The 19166-nt window shown below is 40.7% G+C and overlaps 1 protein-coding gene across 1 annotated transcript in view; it reads left to right on the top strand.

The window, feature by feature from the left end:
• LOC122806714 (beta-galactoside alpha-2,6-sialyltransferase 1-like) overlaps window positions 1-4654 on the top strand; it is a 502160-nt gene extending 497506 nt beyond the window's left edge. Inside the window, exon 6 of the mRNA XM_044077356.1 lies at window positions 3245-4654. Within this exon, the coding sequence (XP_043933291.1) occupies window positions 3245-3492 (248 nt within the window). The 3' untranslated portion in view covers window positions 3493-4654. The remainder of the gene's footprint in view (window positions 1-3244) is intronic.
• Window positions 4655-19166: the final 14512 nt, after the last annotated feature.

The raw sequence follows: 19166 nt of genomic DNA, 5'->3' as shown, positions 1-19166 counted from the left end.
GAAATCACTCTACAGTGGGGAAAGACAAAATCCCTAATCCCCACTGTACACAGTCTTAACACCAGCAGAAGTGATCAAATGAGTTTTGATCACTTCTGCTGGTGTTAAACACATTCAAGATTACAAATGTTCAATTATATAAAGTGTTTTCTAGATATCACACTGTATGTACATCATTTTCTCTTCCATGGTATCACACAGGGTACAATACCTTGTACGCTTCAACACCTTCTACTATATTTAAAACAAACCACAGGACTATTAATAAGTATATGGCCTATAAAATTAGCTAATACACTGTAATATTCTACACTATCAGGCTGTGAAAAACAGTGCTGGCTACAAGGGTTATAACGCCCATGAAGTTTATTTATTGCTATAGGTAGTTTGATGAGGCACTGCTCCCTCCCCCTCCCCATATCCCCGCATGATTTGTCTTCACTTAGCCAACACTCTTGTTTGCTACCTTTTTGGTGCATTTCACCTGTGCAGGACTGAGAATGTGCACTGTTTTTCCTGCACTTCTTCCTTGGCTGTGCGCAGTGGCACACTCAAAAGTATGATACCCTGGGTGCAAGTAAAGTCATTGTGCTCTACCACATGTAGCCGCTGTTGAGTGCATTAATCTGCATTGCCACGAAACACCTCCCAGCAAGATTTCTACTGCACAATGGTCTGTATCTTTTAATAAATCTAACTCCCCAACATGTGAAACTGTAAAGTAGCAACATAAACACTGTTGCATAAAGCAGACTGTTGGCATCCTTGCATATCTGCAGTGCACCAACAGTAAACTATATGATGGTTCTCTGCAAACTACAACCACATCTGACTGAGTGTGCTACTGTTAGTTAACAATTGTAACGTTAGGTCCTGTGCTTCTATGTATATTAAGACTGGAAAACATATCAGTGAGCTGCACATGGAGACAAAACACTAGTGGCAGAATGTTGGCATCTTCACATAAGTGTAGTGCACAAACATGAAATCATAAACCAGCACAGACAGGTATGCACTACACATGATGCAGCTTTTAAAGGCATGTGCGGTCGTATTCCATGTCTGTCTGATGAAAATGTTTGTAATATTTTCAGTGCAACCATACATTTTATGTTCATTTTAAAGGTATTCTCCAGTCTCTTAAATTTCAAACTCTGCCAATTTAGATTGTTAAACTACATCTCTGGAGCTCCTGTAAGAGAAAATGGACTCATTGCAGAGATTAGCCAACAGAGCACAGTCCATTCACCATATGAACCTCCCTTTCTTTTCATTTTGTTGGTAATGTCATTCACGTCTGTGTCATCAAAGTGTTCAACACACTCATAGATTCATAGATTGTTACTAGGCTAATGACCTGGAGGCATTTCTAAGCCTAGCCAAGTTTTCCTAAAAGAATAATGATGTCCTGTATCCAAATAGGACATCGAAAGCCAGGCATTTATAAGCTACCGCTGTTCATAAGAGACATGGTTGCCAGACCTGGTGTAAATTTCCTTTTCCCCATCCAATAGTCTAGATTGTGCTTAAACTGGGTAGTAGACAAACTCAGCTTCACATGAATGGGAAACCTGTTCCACAGAAGGGGCAGTCTGTGGGACGTATATTTGTCTCACCAGCATTCTGAGATACAATTAGAAGTGTACCAAACAGGCATACATTCACGTCCCTCCTAAATGACCATCTTTACACCAAACCGATGTCTAACTGTTGAATCATATAATCACTGAATGCATAATATTATCATCCTCTTACAGCAGCACAGTTTACTTCATTTGTTTGCCATCACAACAGAATTCTACAGTCTTCACTCTTACTTATATTGTCTTGGTAGTTTTATACTTGTCTTCTCTGTCAAAACATTAATCTTCTGTCATTCTTTAATTATCTGAAATTGTTTTAATTTTCTGTGTCTAATGTTGCACTAGCTTTGCCAACTTTTCTGTTGTTGTTTATGCTTTATGCATGATAATTGTATTATGTACCTATATTATTTATGTTCTATGTACTGGAAAATGCATTTATTCTAGACATTTTCTGTTCAGTTCTGTCCAGGACTTCAATGAAGATGGGGCTTCCAAGCTGAATATTCCTTGTTCACAAGTGCAGATAATCAAAATCATTTGCTTAACACTTGAAAAAAAAATTATTTGAACTGGAGATGATGAAACATGTTAAATGACAGTTTGGTCAATGTTTATCAAAGTGGGATGTTTGCCCCCTTCAACGTCAAGACATGTTTCAGGGGACATCCAAGCAAGTCTGAAAGCGACAATGCAGTTAAAATGCTTTAACCAGTAACTATACAGTATTGTTATTATGTGGAGCCTGGATGAATATAAGATGGTGGTTAGGGAATATTTGTAATTGCTGAAAATCAATAACATAACAACTCATATCTTTTTTTTATTATTTCAAGAGTGTGTGTGTGTGTGTGTGTGTGTGTGTGTATGTATGAGTATCTGTGAGTGCATGCGCATGTTTGTGTGTGAGTGAATGCCTGTGCAATTGTATATGTATGTGTGTCTTTGCAAGTGCATATGTATGTGTATGTGCGCATGTGTATGCGTGTGTGTGTGTGTGTGTGTGTGTGTGTGTCTGTGGTGTGTATGTCAATTTATATGGGTGGGTGTGTGAGTATGTGTCTATTCAATCTAAGTGTGTTGGCATGTCTGTGTATATGTGCATGTATGTGTGCATGTTCACGTGTGTTCGCATGTGTCTGCACATTTGTGTATGTGTGCATGTGTGTGTGTGTCTGTCTGTGCATGTGTTTTTGTGTGTGTGTGTGTGTATGTGTGTGTCTGTGCATGTTTTTTTTGTGTGTGTGTGTGTGTGTGTGTGTGTGTGTGTGTGTGTGTGTGTGTGTATATGTGTGTGTCTGTGCATGTGTTTTTTTTTGTGTGTGTGTGTGTGTGTGTGAGTGTGTGTGTGTGTCTATGTATGTGTTTTTTGTGTGTCTGTTTGTGTGTGTGTGTGTGTGTGTGTGTGTGTGTGTGTGTGTGTGTGTGTGTGTGTGTGTGTGAGAGACAGAGAGACATAGAGAGAGCTCAGTCTTTACAATACATTTTTTACTGGGTAGGCCCATAGTAATTTCTTGCTATTCAAAAAGACCTTTCTGTGGTTGGAAGTAGGCATGTTGTGGCAGACCCTGAGAACCTATACCTTAGATGTTAAGTGCAAAGTGTGGCAGCATTTTATCATTCCTGACACCAGTATCACATATTAATTATTCTTATTTCAGGGACGCTGATGATGATGTCACTCTGCGAGGTGGTGCACTTGTATGAGTACCTGCCATCCCGTCGTGAGACAGACCTGTGTCACTATTATGAGAGGTTCCGAGACTATGCTTGCACTAGTGGGGCATACCACCCCCTCCTCTTTGAAAAGAACCTTGTGAAGCGAATGAACAAAGGGACAGAGAGAGACCTATTTCAATTTGGGAGGGTGACTCTTCCTGGCCTAAACACACTCAACTGTTCAACGTAGAACTAAGCATGCAAAATAATGACCTATAGTGCAAGAAAACAAAATAAATCATAAAGCAATAAGGATTGCAAGTCATTGGGGGGGCTATATTTCATTGTGTTTTCGGGGTACTGATATGTTTCTGCACTCTCTTTTGCCACAAGAGTCTGAGGGTGGTCACATTGCCAAATGTATTTTACCTCACCATGTTTTATTTATTTATTTAATTGCATTTTGGGTTTGTGTACATATAAACTGTTGTTTTAGCCTCATTCGTGTGATGAAGGGTGTATGTCCATGAGTGCAAGTACACTCATTTTGTGTATCTTTTAGGCACATATGTCAGCTGCCATATGTTTATCAGTTTTAAAGTTCTGAAAAATGAAACCAGCTCCCTCAGTAATTTAATAATGAGTTTTGAAAAAATCATCTGTTTTAAACTTTCTTTTCATCTCTAGTTACTTAAATGTAGATAGGTGAAATCTGTTAATTTTATGTGCTGCATACAACACGTCTGTATTGTTGTCTAGATTATCACATAATTCTGATCCCCAGTAATGCTTATTTTTGAAAATGGGGCCACTATTTTCATTTTATGGCAAATAACTTAAATTCTTTCTTTAACTGTTACAAGACATCAAATCCTAGAAATGGTACCCTGCAAATCATTGTAACAAATGCTGGAATTTACTGGAAAGTAGAAAAGAATGTACCTTGTTTTTAACCATTCTATGGTTTACTGATACAGGATAAGAAGAAGAAGAAAGAATAAGCTAAGGGAGAAAAGCAGAGGACTGGTGTGTTCACTACAGAAAAGTAAACAACATCTCACAAGGCAGTACAATACCAATGTCTAAAATGTAAAGCTCTATACAAAGAAAAATGTGAAATTTGGGCATAAAAGACAGATTTAAAGACTACAGTTTGTATATCAAACATTGCTCCCCTGTACCCCTTCATGTGGGGAAGCTGCATCACCCACATCCCCCGCTATTGAGTTATTCTCACTGAGGTGACACAGCATTTGAGACTAATGCAATGTCTGGGCTGATGTGAAAGCAGGAACTATGTTATTCTCTCTCCCTGGCTGTGCATACTCAGAATGAGAACCTCCAAACACTTGACCCAACCCAGTTTGGCTTTGTTAAGGGCAGATCATGCCTATTAAACCTGGTTGACTTCTTCGAGACAGTCACCAAGGCCATAGACGAGGGAAAGGTGGTTCACACAGCCTACCTTTCAACACCATTCCCCACTCGGGTATTACAGAAAAACTCACCAGCCTGAACATAAACCCCTACTTCAAGAGATGGGTTGCCAACTGGCTTACAGACAGACCTCATACGGTAAGAATAGTGGGCTCCAGGTCCGACTCTAAATCAGTCACATGTGATGTCCCACAAGGCTCAGTCCTGGGACCCCTACTGTTCGACAAATACTTCTCAGAAGTACAGGCAAACACAGGAGGACTATGGCTAACCAAGTTCGCTGATGACTGCAAACTGGGAGCCATAATTGACCCTTCGGCTGACACGGACATCCTCTAAAAGGGCCTTACTGAGACAGACACCTGGTATCAAAGTCATGGCCTCAAGCTAAATGCCAAAAAATGCATAGTCATCCCATTTGGGAAAAACAAAACACCCACGAATTACCACATAGGTGGCAGCCTGGTAGATAGTAATCTCTCCTTTGACAATCATATTGCCAAAGTAGTTAGGAAATCCTTCTATGTGGCCCATCTAATTACTAAAGGGTTTGCATCTAGAAATAAAGAGGTTATAGTGCCCCTCTACTTGTCACTCATTAGACCCATCATAGAGTACAATGCCCCATTTGGGATGTACCTCACAAGACACTTCCAACAGTTGGAAAGACCACAAGAGTACCTCACGAAGAGGATTACTGGCCTTAAACATATGTCCTATGCAGCCCAACTGAAAAAACTCCAGCTGTACTCAGTGGCATATCGCTTACTCAGAGGTGATCTCTGCCTGACTTACAAAGCCATGTCCAACTCAGAACTGATGGGCATGCTCCACCTAAAGAAATCCAAGTCACTGCAAGCCACACACTCTAGTGAGCTAAACCTCACCACAACAATAAATAGAACATGCTGGAGGGATAGATTCCTGTCACAGAGACTTCCCATGTTTTGGAACGAAATTCCAGATTACATCAGGCAGAGCCCTTCACTAACACTCTTCAAGAGAAACCTTGGCGAGTGGATGGGTAACAGAAAATACACCCCTGGGATCACTTCATTGGCTCTGCTTGACAGAGTATCAGTTTATTAATCAACGAGGCAGCAAAAGGCAACACACTCTGGCTAGGCTTATAAATGCCCTCAGGCAGATAGCCTAGTACCTACCTATGAACTAGTAGGTGGGAAGGGCAGTAATACTTGCTCCACCTCAGGCTTTAGAGGTTTGTAGTCATGACAGTGGCAGTGCTATAACACCTGTCTTGACATTTTAAAACCATCCCATAAAGGATGTTATCCTTTTGATGTTCGCCCTTTTTAGCCTTCCAGTCATAGGTTTGTTAGACTCACTGAGGCATGCTTTGCCCTTCAGTACCAAGCCTTTCACACAAATTATCCAGCAGTTAGAACATTGCATGCTAATGCCACATGTGTGCTCAATGGGTAACAGAAATATAGCAAAAAATCTAAACAGCTTAGAAGTTTTGAATGTACTCTTTTGATATAACATTTGGAAATCTGTATACATTTTCTGGCTTTCCTATCACCCAACATATTTCCCCTCATCTTCTTTGGTTTCTAGTATACTTTTTGTACCAGATTACAGATGAATGGACTTTACAAATTCTCCTTTCTCATGTATTTTCCTTTATATTGTTCATGGCTGTTTTAACATTATTGCACTGTTATATGCAGAGATGTGACTGAAAAAAACTGAATAAATTAAAGGAAGAAAAACTGTTTCATGTTTTGTACTTAGCCAGGAAGGCAAATTGCAGTAATTTCAGAAATGCCTCATATTCAAATAACAAAACCGAAAAGCCAAGTGTAGCCCTTTCCTGTCTATTTCTCTATGCATAAAAAATAAATATGAAAATATTTTTATATATGTTTTACAGGAACTGATGAGATAGTGTTACTTACATGCCTGCTGTGTGGTTAGCTTGCTAAGAGATTTCTACAGTGATGCTTATCACAGGTTGCTGCCATGTGACATAATTCATTTCACTAACAACACTGAAATAAATAGGACATGCTGGAGGGACAGATTCATAACCCAGAGGCTCCCTTCACTCTGGAATAAAATCCCAGTCCAGGTTAGGCAGAGTCCCTCATTGGCTCTCTTCAAGAGGAATCTTGATGAGTGGATGGGAGATCGTAGATTTACCCCGGGTATCACTTCTGTGTCACTGTTAGACAGAGGCACAGTATACTAACCTCGAAAAAGGGCATTGCAAAATTCATTTAAAATGGGTGGCGAAAGCCAAACACACTCTGGCTAGGCTTGTAAATGCCCTAGAGCAGATAGCCTAGTATGAACCTATGAACCTATGAACTACTATCCTGTCACATAGAATAGTTGTGTAAAATCTTACCATAACCATAGATGTCCTTTTCTTCTGTGTTGCAATATTCTTTACATGAAGGATCCTCTGCCATGGCGACTCGACATCCAGCTTGTATACAAGAGCTTTTAAGTACTAGTATGTGAGACATTGCACTAATTGCTCAGGAATATATCAGCCATAAAAGTGTCATCTGCACATAAAATCCTCATAACTGAATGCCCCATTAGGAACCCCAGCTTATGAAAACAAGAAGATTATCAGACATCCAGTGCAAAAGCAAGCACCAGGGGAAAGAAGGGAGGGGTAGAATACTGCAACATAGAAGAGAAGGACATCTAAGGATATGGTAAGATTTTACACAACTATTCTTATATCCTTCTATTCTAATGTTGCGGCATTCTTTACATGAGGGAGAGTACCAGAGTTTAGGAGGAAACCTGGGAGGAGGGAGGACCAGAAAAGCTCTCTAGAAAGCCATGAAGGATGGCTCTAGCAAAACCATCTCTGGATCTGGAGATGCCATCCGATTTGTAATGCTTGGTGAAAGTATGTACAGAAATCCAAGTAGCTGCTTCTAAAATGGAATTAGTATCCAAACCCTTAAATAAAGCACCTGAAGAAGCCACAGTCCTAGTAGAATGAGGTTTAACATGAAAAGGGAGGCTCTTCCCATGGAAAACAAAGCAAAAGTAAATAGCCTTTGAAATCCAAGAGGAAGCAGTCTGCTTGGAAACAGGCAATCCCAGAGCCCTGGGATGAAAAGAAACAAAAAGCTGACCAGATTTCCTGATAGCCTTAGTTTTATCCAAATAAAATCTGAGTTGCCTATGCACATCCAAGATGTGTAAAATCCTCTCACTAGAGGATTGTGGAGAATGAAAAAAGGTGGGCAAATGAATAGACTGGTTAAGAGACAACTCATTCACAACCTTGGGCATAAAGGAAGGGTTAATACACAAAAAAGATAGGGAAGCCATTAAGGCTTGGAGCTCAGATACCCTTCTGGCAGAAGACAAAGCTAGTAACAGAACAGTTTTCCAAGTACAGTGTTGCAAGAAAGCTATAGCTTCAGGCTCAAATGGAGTCACAGTCAGCTTCTCCAAAACAAAGTTTAAATCCCAAGGAGGAGGAACAGATTTTCTGGTAGGTCTAATGTGAAGGACGCCTTTGAGAAAGAGTTTAACCTCTAACCTAGAAGCCAAAGGGGGAGACAATGGCAGACAGGCAGAAATGGCTGTCAAATGGACTTTCACCGAGGAGTAAGCCAAACCATCATTGAGCAACTCACACAAGTAAGAAAGAACCAATGGAACATTCACAGACAGTGGAGCCAGGTTGTGTGAACAACACCAAATAGAAAACCTCTTCCATTTAGACAGGTATGATTTCTAGTATTGGGTTTTCTGGCCTCCTGCAGTACCTTATGCATGTCCTCAGGAAAAAAAATGTGCCTAAAAGGAATCAGAAGCCTGCCACTCATGGAGTGAGACACAGAGTTGACAGACGTAAATGGATAAGAGATCCTTTGTCCTGTGTGAGAAGGTCCACCCTGTGAGGTAACTTGTGATGACTGCCCTTGGCTAAATGCAGAAGCAGAGGGAACTAATGCTGTCTTGGCCAAAAGGGAGTCACCAGCAAGATTTTTGGTTTGTCCTGCTGAACCTTGAAAAGGACTTTCTGAATGGGAGGAAAGGGGGGAAAAGCATAAAGAAACATCCCCTTCTAAGAAATTGATAGGGTATCCAACTTCCAAACCAGAGGGCCTGGGACTCTGGCACAAAAAAGAGGAGGTTGTCTGTTCAGAGGTGAGGCAAATAGAATCTACTTGAGGAGTACCCCACCTGTGGTCAATATCTAGAAACACATCCCTGTGAAACATCCATTCATGAGATTGAGTCATGGACCTGCTCAGATTGTCTGCCACAGAATTTTGACTGGAGGAGATATAAACTGCCTGAAGAGTCACATGGTACTGAACTGCCAGTTCGCAAGCAATGAGAGCTAACCTGCACAGAAGGTACAACTTCATTACCCCCTGTTTCTTTACATACCAGCAAACTGTGGTGTTGTCTGTAAACAGTTTTAGAGTTCCTGGAATGAAAACAGGATGGAAAGCTTGAACAGCTATAATGAAAGCTCTCATCTCTTTGATGTTGATATGATCCTCCTTTTGAGAAGGAGACCAAAGGCCCTGTACCTTTATGGAAGCAAAGGTTGTTCCCCATCCTAGGTCGGAGGCATCTGTAAACAACTCTTAAGTGGGACAAGAGGGATGCAAAGGAAGGCCTGGATTCAGGGAAATCTGATGAATCCACCAAAGGAGTCCCTTTTTTAGACAAGGCAGAAAGGGAACCACAAACTCCAGTGGATGTGCATGCTGCATCCAAAGTGACTTTAGGTACCACTGAAACTTCCTTGTGTGAAGTTTGGCCAAAGGTAGCATGAGAACGGCAGATGCCATGAAACCCAGGAGCCTGATAAACTCCCTGGCTGTAAGAGAAGGAGAAGGGAGAAGACTTTGGAAGTAGGAAATGAGAGACTGATCTTTTGCCAGCATCATATCTGCCTGCAACCTGCACCCTAGGAAGATGTGGTCCTGTGAGGGGGAAAGCAAGGACTTTTTGAAATTTATTGTGAACTCTAACCTTTGCATAAGAGAAATTGTGAACTGTAGATTTTGTTCCAGGGTCTCTGGACAAGGAGCTAGAAAAACAAGATCATCTAGGTAAGGATAAACCTGGATGCCCTGAAGTCTTCAGTAAGCAATGACAGGAGAGAGGTACTTTGTGAATACCCTTAGGGCAGTAGAAAGGCCAAATGGCAAAACTGAGAACTGAAAGTGCAAGAAAGCAATACAGAAACATAAAACTTTCCTGTAAAGGCGATGAATGGGAATGTGAAAAAAGCATCCTTAATGTCCAGAGAGGCCATGTAAGCCTAAGGAAGAACAAGAGGAAACAAGGTTTGCAAGGACAGCATGTGGAAGGTAGGAATTTTCAGAAAAGTATTGAGGTGACAAAGATCCAGAATGGGTCTTCATGGGCCATCTTTTGTAGGTATGAGAATCATCCTGGAGTAAAATCATCTTCCTCTAAGGGGTGGAGGAACTTCTTGAATTGTGCCCTGAAGTAGCAACTCCTGAAACACCTCTGGAAATAGATGAAGTTCATCTTCAGGTGGTTGTGGAATGCCCATGAATGGAGGAAGAGCTTTCCAGACCATGAAGTATCCTTGTTTGATAATGGAAAGAACCCATGAGTCTTAAGTAACAGTTTCCCAAACTGGAGGAGACAGGGAAAGACGTAGAGAAAGAGGAACAAGACTGAGATGAGTGTGGTAGTCACAGACTACCTGGCTTGTCTGAAAAGGGCTGCTTCTGGGCAGGAGCTGGCTGAGCGGGCTTAGGCTTAGAGCCCTCCTACCTCCCTTTTTGCTTTTAGAAGTGGGGAGGTGAATTTTGTTTTCTAACAAAGGAAGTCATTGAGTGATAATTCCTCTGAAATTTTGGAACAGGCAAAACAAAGATATGTTTTAAGTCCTGTAATTCCTTGCCTTTCTACTGCAAACAAATCTCCAGCTGGAACTACAAACAAAGCACTGTTGTCTAAAGGAGCATCCATTAATTTTGTTTGATATTGTCTGGAAGTGGCTGAAGTCTCAACCATGAATACCTCCTAAGAACAGATCCAGATGCAGCTGCCCTGGAAGATGCTTCTGCTGCATCACAGCTGCATTTAATAGAGTGACGAGCTACCTGAGAAGAAGCTCCTAAAAGAGACATCAGCTGACTTTTAACATCAGAGTCTGGGAGGTGAGAAACTGCTTGAGAGGCTTGAGAAAGAAGAGCCAAAGCATATATGGTCATATGGGTTTGGTCATTTATAGTCTAGAAAGCTAAAGTGGCATAAGTATAAACTCTTTTTACCTATTTTTTCCTGTGGTCTTGCTTTCATTAGAAGGGAAAAGCTTGGTGGATGGCAATAGTGTGGAAGTTTTGCCAGAAGCAATGGAGCCACTGCAGGATCTGCTGAAAGACATCTGTAAAGAAATTTACAGTCTTCTGACACTTTATAAAACTGATTCGGCCCAAGAGTCTGCAGCCTTAGACGCTGAAGAAAACGTATCCAAAAAAGCTGGTAAGACTGGAGGTATAGCAGAAGTGAAGGAGAATCCATTTGTAACAGATCATAATATATTTTCTGCACATCAGAAACCTGACAGCAGTTACAGTTAAAGAATTCCCTCGTTTTAGCAAAGGTTTCCCCAAAAGTGATCTCTTCCACTGGAGAATCTGTGCCATTAGACTCTTCCTCAAGGGAAACATATTCAAGACAGGATGGAATTTGTGTGGGGCAAGCCAAAGATTCATCCTCAGGTGATTCCAGTACCCTCTCTTGAGTGGGGAAGAAGTTAAAGGAGAAACAGCAAAAGCTGAAGGAGGCTTAAGAGCCATGAGTGCATTAAGCAAGGCCCTGAGAAAAAGTTTCCCAATCTGATTGTGGAGTCTTAGGTGCAGAAATGTGCTTGTGCTTGGTTTTCTGCTTATTTTTTAACCTGACATCAGCCTGGTGGAAGGTGGAGGGACACAACTTAGGCCTGCAGTCAATAATATTAGTTGGAATATTCTCCCTGACTAGTATCTGAGGGATATCCCTAGGGCCTTCTTAAATAACAAGCCTTGATTCCCCCTGACTGTCTGATGTGGACGTCTGCATGGCCTCTGAGGACATGCTTAAGGCAGATTCCTTGACGGCGTCTGATGCAGTACCCATTGAAGAACACAAGCCAACTTTCAGATGGACCTTTGTGTCTTCCATCAACCATAAGAGAAACATCACATGTAGAAGGCATAGCTGAAGATTCAGGCCCTGGCTTCTTCGCCTTCCTCTTCAACACAGGCTCAACAGAAGTCCCAGACGTATAACCATAACGTCTCTAGCTAAATGCTTTTGTTGCTGTTTTTCTAAATAAATCTTAAGGGATGAAAGACGGCTACATATGGTCTTAGGGATGAAGACCTGGCAAATAAAGGAAGGTGTATAGTCATGCCTAGGCCCCAGACAAAAGAGACACAGGTCATAGCTATCCTTGTGGAATCTGTCTCCCACATTGGTACTTGCTTTTCCTGGATGGCATGAAACGCTCACAACAGAAAGCAGTAGCAAGAGAAAAAAGAAAAAACCCAAAGGGGCACTTGTCTGAAAACTAGACCAGCAGCAAATGACTCGGGCAAACAGATCTGATGATCAAAGATGACATTCGGACGGCAGCCGAGAAGTTATGATGATTGTACATGAGGACATTGCTTTTATGGCTGACGTACTCCTAAGCCATTTGTATGACATCTCACCTACTAGCAGTACTTACAAACTCTTGTATACTGGCTAGATGTTGGGTCGCCCATGGACGAGGATCCCTCATGTAAAGAATACTGCAACATTAGAACAGAAGGACATTATTATTCCCCCACAGCATTTACTGCATTAGCCTATCCTTGTTATGTACAACTCTTCTTGCTGCCTTTTCTAGTAATAATCCCCATTTCTGATATCCTGCATACTCAAAAATGATCAATTCAGGTACTCTTTTGTGTCAGGTCACTTCTCTGCTCCCTTATAATTCTGATCTTCCTCTCTACTGTACTGTAAGTTATATTTTTTAACTAATTTATTCATTTTTCCCCCTTCTTTATTAAGGAATCTCACAAAAGTGGCAGCATACATGTCAAGTAGAGTACCTCTCTAGACCGTTTTAAGAGGAACCTGGACAACTGGATGGGAAACAGAAAATACACCCCTGGGATCCCATCTGTGTCCCTGCTGGACAAGGGAAACAGGTGCTAACTTTGAGGGAACATGGACAAAATTCTTGGCTAGGCTTATAAGGGCCTCTGGGCCAATAGCCTAGCATTATCCTATGAACCTATGAACCTATGTATGTCCTCACAAGCAATATTTATAATGGAGTAATGCATTCTATGTATGCCCTCACAGGTGGTATTGATGATGGAGTAATGCATTCTATGTATGTCCTCACAGGTGGTATTTATGATGGAGTAATGCATTCTATGTATGTCCTCACAAGTGGTATTTATAATGGAGTAATGCATTCTATGTATGTCCTCACAAGTGGTATTTATAATGGAGTAATGCATTCTATGTATGTCCTCACAAGTGGTGTTTATAATGGACTAATGCATTCTATGTATGTCCTCACAGGTGGTATTTATAATGGACTAATGCATTCTATGTATGTCCTCACAAGTGGTATTTATAATGGAGTAATGCATTCTATGTATGTCCTCACAGGTGGTATTTATGATGGAGTAATGCATTCTATGTATGTCCTCACAGGTGGTATTTATGATGGAGTAATGCATTCTATGTATGCTCTCACAAGTGATTTGTATAACTGTGTAATAATACTCTGGGTATGGCGTCACAAGAAATCTGTACAATGCTGTGAGAATATGCCAAGAATGGCCTCATGCATGCTATTTATGATACTAGGGCAGTACTTTGTACAAGGCCCCACAAATTATCTGTATTATGGGTGTGACAATATTATGATATAGCTTCATAAGTCATCTCTACAATGGTTCTACAAAACTCTGTGTATGGTCTCATCACTAATCTGTACAAAGGAGAAACAGTATTCAGAGTATGATTCCATAAGTGATCTGTATTATGAGTAAGGTAGAACTCAGTATGGCCACATAAGTGAGCTGTACAATGGTGTGACACTGAAAAGAAATGTATAGGAGAGGATTTTCCAGCTGATGGGTCTAGCTTCATTTTTGACTTCTTCTTTCTCTACACCCTTGTAGCTCTCTAACCTGTTTCTCCAGACTGAATTGCTATCCCTCTTTCCTGTACACACTATCATTTTCTCTCTACTCTTGCTGCACTCTATCCTAATCTCTATTTTATATCTCAAAATAATCCATCAAACTCCAGTAATTAGTTCTTACTCTATTACCAAATGCATTCAAACTACTCAGATCAATGCATCAAACTTGCAAGCGTGATCACAAACCCAGTAACACCAAGTTACTACATGCACTTCAGATGTGTCCAAGGAAACCAAGCTAACCACCCTGGTTTATATCTGTTCTTGTGCCCGCTGTATAGCTAATAGCAGAAACCACTGATGGTATCATTTATAGGATTTGTTCTGCACAGCTGACTTTGTATGTCTCAGGTATGTCTTTCATCTAGTTCAGTACTGATTGTGACTGTTATATGATCTGTTCTGTACAGCTGATTTTGTAATATTTTATGCATACCTTTTCATACATTTGTGAATGCATGATTTCTTTTCATTTACAATATTACTATATTTTCTTGAATTATCGGATTTACTTCACTTTACTATAGATATTGAGCTTTTCTCCCCAGGCCTCCACTGAAAAGGGGTAATCATGCCCAGTTGGACTTTCCCAGTAAACAAAAATAAAATAAAATAAAATAAATTAAAATAACTAAATTATTCTCTGGAAATGGAAAAGGTTTCCGGTCTAGATATGGGAGAGTGAAAGAAATGAAAAAAAAAAAAAAAGGACCTAGGTTAATAAAATAAGTGGAGAAACAGAAAAAAAGAGGACAGGTTAGCTACATGAAGCTAGATACAACATGATGACAGACTAGACAGGCCCTCAACTGCTATTCTGCCACTGTAGGTATGTATATATGCATGCACTCATGTATGTATGCATGTATATATGTATGTACTCATGTATGCATGTCTGTGTATATGTATGTATGCAATCCTCAAAAGTCACAGACAAGTTCCACCAGCAAGGGTCTGATTCCCTAAGAATCAGGCTCTAGTTATACTGGACGTTGACCAGTACCCAGCATCAGACATGAGTCATATTAGCGTGGGCCCACTCATCCTATGGCAGCTCTACAGTCCCACAATATAAGAGAATATAAGAGAACAGGTGCCTGTCCTCCAGCATTACAGATGAGGTACATCAGCATATGTCCACTTTCTCCATGTCATGACATTACTTATGCTGGAGGATGCCAATTCATGCTATGTCAGAGATTACTGACAACAGCAGATGCCCAGTTTTTGTCATATCAAACATTCATGACAACTGCAGATGGCCAGTTTTTGTCATGTCAAGCATTACTGACAACAGCAGAAGGCCAGTTCTTGTCATATCAAACATTACTGACAACAGCAGATGACCAGTTCTTGTCATATCAAACATTACTTACAACAGCAGGTATTCAATCCCCATGTCAGAGAAAACTGACAGTGGAAGATGCCCAAATCCTCAGTATCACAGTTGAGTGTCATTGGTAGGCGCCCAGTTCCTAGTATCAAAGTGCCCAGGGTACTTCTAATGGCTCTTTGTGAACTGCAGGTGTGATGTTCTTTAAAATACAAAAAAAAAAAAAACTTCCATACACACCCACTGCAGTTTCAGACCCCCCCCCCCCCGTATACAATCACATTTGATATGCATACTCTTCCAGTAATAGCAATAGCACAGGAAATAAAGAAAGGTACTTTAAAAACTCAAAGTGAAACGTATTCTTATGCTTACAGAAAAGGGTATCACTCTTATTCACAACCCTCTACCAAGACACCAAAGGGACCCTGTACTCAATCCCTTTTACAAAGACACTTTTTCTTCCTCCCTAGAAAACAGATTGCCTTCACTTCTTGAATGCTGAGCATAAACTGATGCAAATTTTTAAAATTAGTCAGTTTCCAGGTCATTGCATTCCTATATATTTTCAATAATAGCCATAACTAAATATTTTTTTAATATTGTTGGCTCACCATTTTCAAAATGCCATCTATGGGATTCCCCCACAAGCCATGAACTAAACACCTGTCATCACGCAGTTATTTCCTGAAAGATAGTTTTGAGATGAGATTTTGCAAGAAGACTACCATAGTTCAAAATGTAAAGCTCCTAGGTAATTGTCAGATAATCAGATAATTGTTCTGTATGTCTGGTCTAGGTCAAATGATAATGGCACATGCATGAGCCTGCATTTAATATGGCACATATTTTCTCATATTTTGTCAGTTTTAATACTTATGGCTCAAAAGTTTGGATTATTAATGTAATCTTTTACAGGATTTGTAGAAATTTCAAAGTAACTGAATCTTGTGACCATTTACACACATTAGGTTACAACTCCTTTCTCTAGGAGGGCTATGCCAGTCAAGACCACAGTGAATTTGGGGGTACCCATCCAATAATCTTGGCTCCATTTGAATTATGTTAGTGTATCTCACTGTTTAATCTGCAGAGGTAGTCTGTTCAGAGCTAGGGGAATTGCTGTGTGGTGAATCTGTTTCTCTATCACACTTAATTTATCTGCTGATGAAGATTTAATTCCTTGGTTCTGCTATTTACGGAACTATTAGATCTGCGGAGATACAGGAGATTTGGGACAAATGGATCTCTAATTATATAGAAGGCAAGGCAAAGATCTCTCATCAGTCGGTAAGATGCTGAATAAAGGGACAGTGCTTCCAGTCTCCCTTGGTAGCTCAGGGTTTTAAGCCCGTTATATTCTAATTAGAAACCTCTTGTGTCTTTCTAGTTGTTTGATATGTCTAGTCAGGTAAGTCCTACAGGGGTATTGGCTATACGTTCATAGGTAAGTACTAGGCTAGGTGCCTTGCAGGCTATTTTAAACCTAGCCAATTATCCATTCAAAAGTAAGAATCAAAATCTATACCTTGTGACTGTCAGGTAAACACCTTAACCACTATGCCAAACCCAGCCCACACGTTTTTGACAATTTACAGTGAGTGCAGTTCATTTCTCCCTGCTGGTAATTTGCAGAAGATGATGCACTTTGACTGTAAATCTTAACTAAGTTTAATGATTCAAAACAAATTGCTACAGGTGAGGCTCAGACTCACAACCTCAGCATTGCTTCCCAATCTACTGCTGTATAAAGTACCAGACACTAACCAACTGCACCACTGGAGCTCTCAGTTTTTGGTTTGAAGATCAGAAAACTAAATGCTGAAAAGGAGGAGATATTCAGCATATTGATCACTGCTGCACTAGCCTTATCTTTATGGTTATATCCCACCATGGATATAACAGCCAGCTAGCTTCCAAAGCTTCAGGGCATCTTCCACACACCCAAACTGTCAAGCAGCTCAAGCTGAGCTGACTAAAAGACAAGTTTGGGCATGAAGATCTTCAGAAAAAAACTTCGATTTTCTTAACTTTGTTGATGTTTTATTACTTTCTTCAGGAAAATTATTTTAAAGCTAGGAGTGCTATGTTTTATGGACTGTAACATACTTTTAAACAAAGCCCTTGTGTTTTCTGTCAGTTAAAAAGTAGTGTAAAGTAAGTGAAAACCTTTTTTCTGTGGAGAAAATGTGTTTATTTTTCTTTTGTGGGGCTGGCGTAATGTTTTACAGTGCTTTTTACTGTGTTTTCTTCTATCAAAAAAGTAACTTTTGTGGACTGGTAGTGTTTACCAGCAACTGCTGCTTATCTTTCCTGGGAAAGAAGTACCACATAACAGCTCCCAAGGTGAATCCTTCTAGCTACAAAAAAAAGTTAAGTAAATAGATTTTGCCATCACAGCAGGCTAGCAATTTGCCTTATCCACAAGTGGGTGAATCTGCTGAGGACACTTGTATCTCAGACCACTCAGCTTTTATCCTGCATCTCTCTGGTGTAGCACCTACAGCCACTATGGACTGGGGGTTAGCCACATGCTCTGTGGCTGTTTTGGTCTCCCTCAGTTGGTGAGGGAGAGCCACTCATCAGTCCTGGAAGAGGGAACAAAGAAGGTTTCCCTGTTGTGTCAGAATGCTGTGCCCATCCCTGAGGAAGCAGTTGTTGCCATTAGTAAAACATGGCTGGCCTCTTTTTTTCCTGACAACATTTTACAGAAAACCAAGCATGTATCTAGTCCTCTGCAAATTTCTTTGGATAGGAATAGCTTACTGCATCTGGCTTGGGGTTTAATTCAGGCTATTGATCCTTTTTGTAAAATAGTTTCAAGTAAAAGAAAGATGGAGTCCTCTGCTCCTGAAGGGGGTGGGGGGTGGGGGTTAGGTTTGGCATCATGGTTAAGGTGCTTGCCTTACAAACACAAGGTTTAGGGTTTGATTCTCAAATGGGATAATTAGCTAGGCTTAAAATGGCTCACAAGAGCAGTTAGCTTAGTAGTAATCTATGAACCTAAGTGATTTGAGATTCTGTCAATGTTAGCTTGGAATATAGCTTCACAGCATAATTTCACTCTAGGACCAGGGCAGACCCTCATGAATGGAAACTAGATCAGGGAATCTTCCAAGATTTGATCCGTCTGTGAGGAGTTCCACAAGTAGACCTTTTTGCTTTCCCTCTGAACAATCAATTATCAAGATTTTCTTCCAGAACTCCATACAATAAGGCCTGGAAAACAGATGCCTTTTCTTTTCCTTGGACAGGAATGCTCCTCTATGCTTTTTCACTAATATTCAGGGTGTTTATGAAGATTCACAAGGAATCCCCAAGATCAATGTGGTGACTGTGTTCTGCCCCATGCAAACATTTTGTTCTCCCTTCTTTTGGAAATGGACAGGGGCAATTACTATAAAGTTCCTCACAGACTGGATCTACTCACACAAGAAAAGGGGTATCTGATACGGGTCTATATTATAACATTGAAGTCTTACAACTTTGAATGTTATAATATCGAACCAGTTGAGCGAATGCTGGAAATAGTGAAGCTGCAGAACACTGAATACTTTCCTTGGGAAAGTATTAGGTGGGCCATTTCTGTAGCTTCGCTATTTCCTTGACTGTGGAGCAAAGGTTATGGACCGGGTTAAGGTAAATGTGTGAACGAAGGAGAGTGTGCGATTGGGAGTGGGTTAGGTGAGTTAGGGTTAGGGCACGGGTCAGGTAAGTGTGCGATTGTGTGGACGTGAGGGTTAGGGTGGGTAGGTGAGTTAGGGTTATGGAACGAGTAAGGTGAATGTGCAATAGTGACGGACCTTAGGGTTAGGGTTGGATTAAGGTAAGTGGATAGCTAGTGGTGTATGTATGGTTTAGTGTAGGGGTTTGTGAAGTGTGTGTGTGTGTGTGTGTGTGTGTGTGTGTGTGTGTGTGTGTGTGTGTGTGTGTGTGTGTGTGTGTGTGTGTGGATTATTTA

Source organism: Protopterus annectens, chromosome 7.part0 (genome assembly GCF_019279795.1).
Source record: "Protopterus annectens isolate FY-2018-M chromosome 7.part0, PAN1.0, whole genome shotgun sequence".
Taxonomy (NCBI): Eukaryota; Metazoa; Chordata; order Ceratodontiformes; family Protopteridae; genus Protopterus; species Protopterus annectens.
This window is presented reverse-complemented; position numbering and strand designations above follow the sequence as displayed.